The sequence below is a fragment of the Gekko japonicus genome, unplaced genomic scaffold (assembly GCF_001447785.1).
Source record: "Gekko japonicus isolate JY-2015 unplaced genomic scaffold, Gekko_japonicus_V1.1 scaffold4673, whole genome shotgun sequence".
Lineage (NCBI taxonomy): Eukaryota > Metazoa > Chordata > Lepidosauria > Squamata > Gekkonidae > Gekko > Gekko japonicus.
In genome coordinates, this window is record NW_015160971.1 from 1 (window position 1) to 11,172 (window position 11,172).

Consider the following 11,172-nt stretch of genomic DNA (forward strand, 5'->3'; position numbering starts at 1 on the left):
GCAAAAAGTTGTTAGCTACGGGGCTGAAGAAAACTGAGGAGCAGGAGAACCCCCCCCCCATGCTTCAATTACTGGGGCATCGCCAGCACACAAGTATGGACCAGCCATCTTGGAGGCAGCTGGCCCCGCCGTGCATGTAGAGCATTAAAAAAAAACCCAATAAAACTATTAATGAGGGAGAGGAGAGCTGAAGAGGATCCTAGCTGAACGTTGCTAGCGTTTTCCTCTGACGGGCACGAGAACACAGAGAATAGGACACTGTACCTTTAAGAGAAAAGGAAAGGAGGAAGTCACGTTGATGCCCTAAGAATGCACACAAACACACCTCACTGTTCATTAATATTTTTTTCACCAGTGATCATCAAAGTTTAACGTTAAACTCATCCCTGAGTTAAAACATCATTAAACCCATCCCTGAGTTAAAAAAAATTAAAATACTTTTTGGGGGAAATTTACCTGCTCACCACAGGACTTGAACTCACAACCCTTATATGATAAAGCACAATCCTTAACTTACTGAGCTAACTAGCTGCTTTGAATGAGAAGAAGAGAAAAGCAGACACAACACCTCCCCCGTGATTCTACAAGATAGAAAGGGAGGGGAGGGGGGAAATCCAGGCCCACACATGCAAGACTGACGCATTTGGGAGCAGGGAATCCCCCAGTCCTTTGTATTTACTGATTCCTTCTTATCTGTTTTAAAGTTTGCCTGAGTGGGAGGACATGTCCTCTTTTGTCTTTGGAGAAGGAGGGAAAGAAAACAGAATGGAAATGGGGGGACGGACGGACAGAGAGATCAGTGACTCCATGTCAAATAGTCTTCTTATTGTTCACTGCGAATCAGTGGTGGGGAGAGCAAAAGGTCCGGCACAAAACCACATCCAGATAACCCGGGGCAATGCTATGGTGACTGCGGAGTCAGCCCTGAATGAACATAAAACAATGTAGAAGGCCCCACGTAAACCGATGCACAAGGAGAGTGGGAGCGGCATGCAGTGCAGAGGGATATTTCTATTCAGACGTGACTGTGGTAAAACTGGGGGGGTGGGAAGATGAGTGTGGAATCTCCCAGCTGTCATTCCGCTGTTGCACGCACTGTGTGTATGCCTCCACTGCTACCATGGCCTCTCCCTCTGCTAAAATAGGTACAGCCACTTATGCTGACCATAATCCTATTTATCTTTTACTTAATCTGCAAAGGAGATCTGCAAATGACATGATCTTTAAATAACACATTTTACAGAACTTGCAAACTAAAGCTAGAAGGAGCCTGCGGCATTTTTTAAAAAGATGAACATGTCGCCAGAAATTTCACTTGTTGTAGGTTGGGAGGTTAGGAAGGTCTTCTTCAGGGGCGTGGCGCTGAGTGCTTCTGTTTCTGCTTATCTCAAGAATAAAACAAGAAGATTGTGTAAAATTAAACATCTTTGGTTTTATCTTGTGTGCATTTGGACTCTGCGTGGAAACATTCCTTTGTGCTGTAGGGGTCTTTGGTCCTGTCCTGTTTACATTGTTCCTTTCTCTCCTTCACATATAGACCTTCATATATTTGATGCAGAGTCTACAAAATCTAATGTCACAACAACACTGGCAGTCTTTAAGTTGCTTTATCATTGTTTCCATCGCAACACATGAACATGGCTGCTCCCAGGGGGTCCAGCATGCTCACTGTAATGTTTCTGTCACTTTTCAGCTGGGCAAAGATGGCTGCATTTCCAAGCTGATCCCTACAAAAGCTTTCCGCCTTTACGCGAATCTGGGCAGAGATCGTTATTCCTTTGTGTCGCTTCAAGTGAACGCGGTCGTGACGGAGAACGGAACAGGTAATAACCATTAAGTAGTAGCAGGTTGTAATATGGCACAGGCGACAGAGGTCTTGTGAAAGACCTCACGTCCAGCTACTCCTTTGTATAAAAATTCATTTTAAAAAATGAATATCGGATTGTATTTCTTTTCTTTTTTTATAATAGATTTATTAGATTTTCAAAGATAATAAACACATACACCACAAACATATAGACCAAAGACACAAACAAACTTACAAACATAGACTAGGAATGTTTTCTATACAGTAACATAGCCAGGCAAAGAAAACAACAACAACAATATTTATAACATTTCACCAGTGAACACGCACTTCTGATAGAACCATCTTTTAAGATTTAACTTCCCATTTTGTTTAGCTACACATTTTGTTCAAGTTAGTTTTACAAATTATTCAAATTGATATTACAGGTTAATTTTCAAGTCACCATTCAGAATCAACATTATTATCTCAAAGCAAGGTTCTAAAAACTTCTCAAACTGTTAATCCCATTTCATTACTATTTACTCCTGGAGTCTATACATTTCTTACACACACACACACACACACACACACACACACACACAAATTTTTAGCCCATTATAGTTAGGATTATAGACTCGATTTTCCCAATTAGATTTGGAGCAGGAGTAATAAAACTTTCAAGTCACTTTTACTACAGCTTATTACAGTTTAGCAGTAAGGCTATAAGAGATCACAACTAAACACCCATTCTGTTACCACCACCTTTTAAGTTCAAATTGCACATTTTGTTGAGATTAGTTTTTATTTCTGTCCTGTCTGTCTTCCATGTTGCTCATGTGGACTCTAATCTGGGAGGACCAGGCTGATTCCTCACTCTTCCACATGCAGCTGCTGGTGTGACCTTGGGTCAGTCATAAGTTCTTTCAGAGTTTGGCCACCTCAGGGCTATATCATGCCACCTTCTCTCCAGTTTGGTGTGGTGGTTAGGAGTGCGGATTGATTCCCCACTTCTCCACATGCAGCTGCTGGCGTGACCTTGGATCAGTTACAAGTTCTTTCAGAGCTGTTCTCTAATGAGCAGTTCTCAAAGAGCTCTCTCAGCCCCACCCACCTCACAGGGTGTCTGTTGTGGGGAGGGGAAGGGAAAGGAACTTTATGCTCAGGGACCTACATACCTGAGGGACCACCTTTCCCCATATGTTCCCCAGAGAGCACTGCGATCAGGGTCCCAACATCAACTGACCCTTCCCAGACCAAAGGATACCAGGCCGGCTATAACCAGGGCCAGGGCTTTCTTGGTGGTGGCTCCTCTCTGGTGGAATGAGCTCCCTGCAAGATGGAGCTCTTCCACCAGTCTTTCAATTAGGAACCACCCCGATGGAGAACCCTGTTCCCTGAAGTCATCAAAACAGCCTGAGCCAACCACGCAATGTTAGATCTGGGTCGACCACTAGGATGGCACACTGAATTTCGACCGCCATCTCAAATTTAATGTTAAATTGTTATTTTCTAATAGCATTAGGATCACCCTCTGTTAGCACCTTTTAATGTTGAGATTGTTTTATATGGTTTTAGGATTATTGATATTACTTACGGTTTTTATTCTTCTGTAAGCCACGCTGAGCCAACCTTGGCTGGGAGGACGGGGTATAAATTTAATAATAAAAAAATTAAAATAAATAAATAAAGGCGTTTGTAAGCTGCTCTGAGACTCCTTCAGGTAGTGAAGGGCGGGGTATAAGTCCAATCTCCTCCTCCTCCTTCTCCTCCTCCTTCTCCTCCTGCTTTTCAAGTGGCAAAAAAGCCTAATGCTGCTCTCTTGCTTCTTCCTCTTTCCTGCCTCTGAGTCTTATGTTTGTTTGTTTTTATCTCACAGGTATCCAGAAATCAACCAATGACTATGCCTCAGTCTACCAAGCCAAAAAGACTGTATCTCTGGAGCATATGGATTCACACTATAAAAGACAAATTCCATACACTGGACAGGTAGGGAACTCTGGAGAACACATTCCATGGGGAAACAAATGCTCTGGCGTTGCAGAAGGCATCTTCTTCTTTGGGTTCTCTCAGGACACGCGGTGACTAATGGCTTGTTTCAGATGGGGTGCGGTCAGATGGCATGCTGACGGCATGCTGAGAACCATCTCTGCTCCGGTTCTAACTGGGTTATATTTGATCTGGATAATCGCGATCACACTTACCTCCCTTATCCCGCCTCACCGCGCAGTCATGTCGCTCCCCGGCGTCTACAGTACTGACGCGCGGGAGCGTGTGTCAGCGGGTTTTAATTTTTTCCCCTCAGTTTGTGCCTGCACATAGGTGCCCCTCCATAGAAGGGGGGGGGAAACTATCATGGCGCATGTGCAGAACCACCAGGGCGAATCAATCCAAGCCCTCCAACAAAAGACTTCCCTTTAAAAGTTTGACCCGAAAATGGCCTTCGTGAAATCCCGAACTCATCCAAATGCTAAAACAAGTGACCGGTCAGTAGGGATATAGTGCCACAGAGTCCACCCTCCCAGGCAAACCGGTTTCTCCGGAACAAAGTTTGAGTCTCATGGCACCTTTAAGACCGACAAAGTTTTGTGTGCAAGGCACACTTAGTCAGATACAGACATACTTCAGATCAGTATCTGCTGGTTGTCCCTGACCCTAAGAACATCCACTTAGCCTCGACCAGGGCCAGGGCTTTTTCTGCCCTGGCCCCAACCTGGTGGAACACACTCCCATTGGAGAGCAGGGGCCCTGCAGGACCTATTACAGTGCAGGAGGGCCTGTAAAATGGACCTGGTCCACCAAGGCCTTTGGGTGAGGCGGCGGACGTCCAACTATTCCATCTATCGGCCTCCCCTGCTAAACCTTCCATTCTCAAACGACCTGTCATGTGAAGACCCACAGTTTAGTCTGCGGCCTAGCAGCTCCAGTTTTTGTGGCTACCATATCAAAACTGCTGTGCCACCTGTTTTGTTTATAGCTCAGTTTAAATCAGGGGTGTCAAACTCATTTGTTACGAGGGCCGGATCTGACATGGTCGGGCCATGTGTGTCATAAAATGTAACGCCAGGTAGCAGAGATATAAACTTTACAAAGGACACAAACACCAAGGATTTTTTAAAAAAACTTAAAATAAAAAAATGCTTAAAACATTAGCACTCTTGCAATATTTTGTTTATTTAACAGTGTCTGATAACTGACACCTCTTGCTCTGAATTATTGCATCAAAATGTCTGTGCTATTTTAATCTTGAGTATGCTGTTCAGGTGTGTATCCGTAAGCTGCAGACCTACGATGACGCAGGAGCAGCAGAACTGGAAAAAGACGCAGAAGACAGCCAGTTCCACTGCGGGCCTGATAGAAGGGGGGGGGGGGGGGGGGGGGAAGGAGCTGATCCGGCCCTCGGGCCGCATGTTTGACACCCCTGGTTTAAATCTGTTTTAATTATGGATGGTTTTTGTGGAGTGTTTTAATTCTTACTGTGAAATGTTTCAACTTTTGTTGTCATCCGCTTTGAGCCCGTTTGCAGGGAGGGCGGAATATAAACCCAAATTAATAATAAATAAATAACATCTGAAGACGTGTGCATGGCACATGAAAGCTTGTAACTTGAATAAATCTTGTTGGTCTTCAAGGGGCCGCAGGACTCAAACTTTGTTCTGCTTCTTCAAGACCAATGTGGCCACTCACCTGGAGACCAGTTTTTCCAGAGAAACTGATCCCTGTGGTCTGTAAGGCCAGGAGATTCCCCAGACCGCCCCCCCTCCAAGATTAGCAACCCTACTTTTCCCATATTGCTCCTCAGCATTTTGCACTTATTTTCTCCTTTGCAGATACGGCTGAGAGATGAGGATGACGTCCCCATTCCCAAAGGGCTGGTCTTCGTGGAGCTCGAAGGGCAGGTTGTGGCAAACTACACCACAGATGAGAACGGCACTGCTCGGTTTTCCCTTGACACCTCCGGCCTCTTCGAGCCTCGCTACAAACTGAGGGTGAGTCATTGGAAGCTGAGGGTGACCCTGTTGATAATGACTGATAGAAATAAGTCAAAAAGGGAACACAGCGCTGCAGATAACCAAGAAAACAAAATTCACTGTGAAAGAGCAATTTCTAACAATTATATATAAATAAAAGACTTATGCAAGCTTATTTGTCTGATAATTATTTTAAAGTTAAATACAGTATTTAATAGGAAACTTTATAAATTGAAACTCTGAAGATATGTACACAACATGTCTTCAGAAATAAATCTTAAACATACATGTGTACCATGTCAAACGACAAAAGACAAGGTGAAATGCAACAGAATACAAGTCAAACAAGGTTGCTTAACATCATACAAAACAACTCCAGGCAAAATTCAGGAACCAAGATTTGTGACTTGTGTTTTCTGTGCTTTTGGCAAGCAGTGATTTTAACAGCAGTTTATATCAATCTCTTTCTGTGGCTGATATGACTTCCCAGCATACTCAGGTGTCTCCCAGGTAAGGTCATATTTCCAATTGTCATCAGAGTCAACAAGAAGCATTTTCATATGGAGCTCCCAAACTTCATGAAAACTCACACCAATTCCCATACACGAGGAGCAAACAGCTTCAAACTTGGACAAATAAGCTTGCATAAGTATTTATATATAATTGTTAGAGATTGCTTTTTCACAGAGTATTTTGTTTTCTTGATATGACTGATAGGGCAGCTGCCCTCCTTAGGTGGCTGTTTCTGCTCAGCCCATATGCATCCTGTCACACTATTGCCTTCCTCAGAGTAGGGATGCCAGCCTCCAGGTGGGACCTGGAGATCCCCTGGAATTACAGCTTATATACAAACTACAGAGATCAGTTCCCCTGGAAAAAATGGCTGCTTTGGAGGGTGGACTCTGTCCTCCCCAGGCTCACCCCCAAATTTCCAGGAGTCTCTCAGCCTGGAATCTGGCAACCCTACACCCCCATCCCCCACTGGTGGCCAGAGGTACCTGGTAACCTGGGGAATCACCTGCAGGGAGAGCCGTTGGTCAACTGGTCCCGTTGGGAAATACTTTAGTGCTCATATTTCTACCCAGATAATCATGGGATGCTTTACTTATTGCGCTTTCTTTTCTTACCAGATTTTCTACCAGCCAGATCAATGCACTGAGTATGGGTGGCTCGAAACAGAGCAACCGGAAGCCGTTCGCTACCTCTTTCGCTTCTTCTCCCGGACTGACAGCTTTGTGAAGATAGAGCCCGTGTTGGAAGAACTGAAGTGTGGCCAGCAAAGGCCAGTGACTGTCCACTATGTCCTCAACAGAGATCGCCATGAGGGGACGACCATCAGTCTTGACTTCTTTTACATCGTAAGTGCAGAAAGACTGAATTGCTTGTTTCCCCCTGTCCCTCTTCACTGAATACTGGATAAGTGCAGAATTCTCTATAGCTTCACATACCAGCCATAGTTGCTCAAATTAATTGGTCTTCTTATCTGGATTTTTTTTTCATTTTTAAATTTAATTTGCATTATTGCATTATGTATTAAGCACTTACAATTTGAGCATGGTACAAAGTATAAACAGGTCCCTACCAGAGTCTTCTGGGGCAGTGCAGTAGCTATTTATTCTACTTTGTTTACCCGAAAGGAAGACAATCCTGAATGTACAATGACCCCCTTAAAAATGTTATACACACACACATAAAAATATTGTAAAGCATAACTGTAACTTGCGTATGAAAGTAAGATGACCCCCCTCTCTCTTTTTTTTGGATAATAGTACTTGTGAAAAAACCCCTACGTTTTGCATCTGAATACTATGCATTGCCTCTTTGGGTTTTTTGGTTTCGGTTGTTGATATGTAAACTGCTTTCTGCAGTTGCCATTTAAAACAAGAAAAAAGGAAGTTGCTGCTATTACACCATTATACATTATTTCTACATCCACTGGTATCAGTTAGGAGAAGGAGATAAATGATCATAAGGAGTAGACACTGAAGGCCTACAGAGACATCTAAATAGCAAGTCTCAATTCAAATGGAATGTTTTCCTTTTAACTATGCACAGAAGTGTGCAGCGGGCAGGTTGCTGTGAAAAAGCACTAAAATTTATTTATTGATTGATTTGATTTATACCCTGCCCTCCCCACAGGTGGGCTCAGGGTGGGTGACAACACAAAAAAGACCAACATAGGTCAATCATTTTAAAAACTCTAAGAAAACCATTCCAAATTCCCTAATAAACAAGATGGCATTCCAAAAACTTGTGGTGTCCTGGATCTGTTTCCATTAGAGAGGATATGGAACTAGGGGTGTGCATTTGGTAAAGCAAAACCGAAAAAACCCTGAAAAAATTATTTTCAGTATTTTTCAGGTATTCAGCAAGCCGAATCAGAATCTCTGATCTGATCTGGCTGCCAAATACAGAATGCCGAATAAAACCCCAAAATCTTCGGCTTTATCCCCCCCCCCCCAGCATTACCGAATACAGGCTCTGGGGGTCTAAAGGGCTGCCCTCTTTCCTGCCATTTCTGTCTCTTTCCTGCCCTTTGCTCTTCTTTCTAGAAAGAGTGGTGGCAGACATAAAATGTTTGTAAAAACTGGTACTTAACCTAGTCTAGAGGAGTGGGAAGGAGAGCTTGTGTCCTGACGATCTTTGATACTGGTGCTACATACCTGCTGTGTAGTGATGCTGAAGACTGCACTAAGATACTGGAGCAGGATTCAAGGATTGTGGCAGAGCTGTGTGGGGAACATGGGGCTGGGATAGTGGGAAAGTGGTGTGGCACATCATGTTTGAAAAGCTCTGAGCACTGCCAATGGAATTCTGGGACATTTAAGGTCTCTGTAAGGTGAAAAGGGGAATCTGTTTATAACTTTGCCTTTCAATCATCTTGTGACCATGAAAAGAGGCCCCCAAACACAGTGCTGTATGGAAACTTTTGACGTTCCCCCACTGTCTTCTTTCTAACAGTCTCATTTCTCTGTTTCTTACAGCTGGTGACTCAAGGCAAAATTGTGGCTAATGGCAAGCAGCAAGTCAACGTCAGAGGTAAGTGCTGTGATTTTTTACAACAGAGTGTGGAGAAACAAAGGCAAGTAGACTCTGGTGCCTTGGAGACAACCATCACCAGAGCCTGATGTCTTCAGCACTCAGTTGAGCGATAATTGTCAAGGCACCAAATGGCTCATCCCCATCTAGTCAGAATGAGAGTTTCATCTGCATAATTTCAGGGTAAATCTAGAGGTTCTTCCTCAATTGAAAAATCTGGTGAATTTCAAGGGAACAAGAATTTCAGTAGGACTAACCCTAAACCTTATTCGGAATGGGGTTGGAGCTGTACTTCTACCATATCCAGTCACAGCCTTTGCTGGATTTGCTGAAAGGGGGGGGGGGGGGGGGGGGGGGATGGGATCATTAAGGCCAGTTATCCATACAGATGTAAAATTTCCAGAAATGTTGAAGCCATCAAAAAAACCTGGTTCCCCCACACACACCATTTTTCCGTTTAAAAATAAATAAATTTGGAGTTATGCAATACCAGTTATGCATAATTTGGAGTTATGCAGTCGGGGACACAACATCTCCTGGCGATACCAGGCCCCAAGGAGGCCAGGCTGGCGGCTACCAGGGCCAGAGCTTTTTCGGTGGCGGCTCCACCCTGCGGGACCTTCTGCAGTTCCACAGGGCCTGTAAGACGGAGCTCTTCCGCCAGGCTTTCAAGTAGGAGCCGCCACCACTACTGCACCATCGTTATGTTCCATCAGTATTGTCTGGCCCTGGGAAGGGGGAACGGCAGTGTCGCGTCGAACTGAGAGCATTGAGTAGATGTGCCATCTTGTAACGTCATCTTTGTGGAAGATCAGACTGGAACAGCTAGAGCACTTATCTTGATGTATGTAGTAAGGATTTTATATGGTTTTAATTTGTTTTATGTGTAGGCGTATGCCTGATTGTGAGCTGCCCTGAGCCCGCGCTGCGGGGAGGGCAGGCTATAAATTGAACTCATAAAAATAAATAAATAAATAAATAAATACTTGCTGTCCTGTCAAACCTAAACTAATTTTACTGCTTTAATAACAGAAAATGCATTTTTATGACATAAAATTGCAATATTTGCAATATTTATGGAATTTAAAAGTTATAAATGCCTTAAATTTCTATAAGCAAAACTGAAAATATACCCAATGCATAAGAGAAAACTGCAAGCTGATGCACCTTAAGCTACCTTAGCCCAAATGCTATTATTTTTTTCTGTCTGAAAAGTAAAAAAACGAGTTAGACAGAAAACACAAGCTTTGTGCTAAATAACATAAAATGTGTTATTGGTCAGAAAAAAGGTCAGTAATGATGTTTGTACAGCTTAGGTACAGTTCCAGCTATGGTCAGGAATACCTTCTGCACAGCTAGATGTGATTCCAGCTAGAGACCGTCTTTTTTGTTCTACAGCTTCTAGTTAGAAAGAGCTCAGTTCTCAATGAAACTTTCAGTTTTCCTCTGACGCTTCGGTGCCATTTCTGCCCTACCTCATTTTAATCTTTTTTTCCGCTCCAGCAAGATAGGGTAACAAGTAGGGTTTCCAATCTCCTGGTGGTGACTGGAGATCTCCTGGGATTACAACTTCTCACTAGGCAACAGAGATCAGTTCACCTGAAGAAAATGGCTCTCTGGCATTATGCTCCATGGAAGCCCCTCCCCTCCCTAAACCCTGCCCTCCTCAGACTCCACCCCCCCCCCAAAAATATTCGGGTATTTCCCAACCCAGACCCGGCAACTCTTGCAATAAGCTACTTGGTACCCAGTCTATGGGTGTATGTGTCATAGTGTTTTGAGGGGGAGGTGAAAGGGTCAACTGCTCTTCCACCAGGCTTTCAACTAGGAGCCGCCCCCACCATCACCACCAACTCTCGGCCACAGTGGCTGACCTGTGTGAAGAACATCGAGAAACTGAAAAACTTACAAAACGTTTGCTGTCTTGAACAATTAGCGAAACATCAACAGCACTTATTACTTGTTACTATTATTATTGAAATTGAATTGTTTTATGTTGATTTTATCAAATTTTAATTGCTATCTGTATATTATGTAATATGTCTTAATGAATGTAAGCCGCCCTGAGCCTGCTTTGCGGGGAGGGCGGGGTATAAGCTGAATAATTAATAAATAAATTAAATACAAGAGAAGAGTCAGGTCAAAAGTGCCACAGAAGCCATGAAAATCCACTCCCATGAAGATCGCTATCCTAGGTGTAGAAATGCATCTTGTATTTAAGAGCTGGATACGTCTACAGCATGCCCACCACATCTTCAGAAATAATTCATTCATTGTAAAAGACAACATATTCGTAGAAGTGTTTTCCATACTCCCCCAAATTTCCCATTTTTCCATTGGAAAAATTGAGAAAAGGGCCACAAGGGGGGGGGGGGG

General features: G+C 43.6%; 1 protein-coding gene across 1 annotated transcript in view; it reads left to right on the forward strand.

The window, feature by feature from the left end:
- Positions 1-1,693: 1,693 nt before the first annotated feature.
- The window catches only part of LOC107122384 (ovostatin-like), a gene marked incomplete at its 5' end in the record, with an annotated part of 58,498 nt that continues 49,019 nt past the window's right edge, over positions 1,694-11,172 (forward strand). The window contains 5 exons of the mRNA XM_015425478.1: positions 1,694-1,823; positions 3,666-3,775; positions 5,617-5,775; positions 6,888-7,115; positions 8,742-8,796. Coding sequence (XP_015280964.1) covers positions 1,694-1,823; positions 3,666-3,775; positions 5,617-5,775; positions 6,888-7,115; positions 8,742-8,796 — 682 coding nt within the window. The remainder of the gene's footprint in view (positions 1,824-3,665; positions 3,776-5,616; positions 5,776-6,887; positions 7,116-8,741; positions 8,797-11,172) is intronic.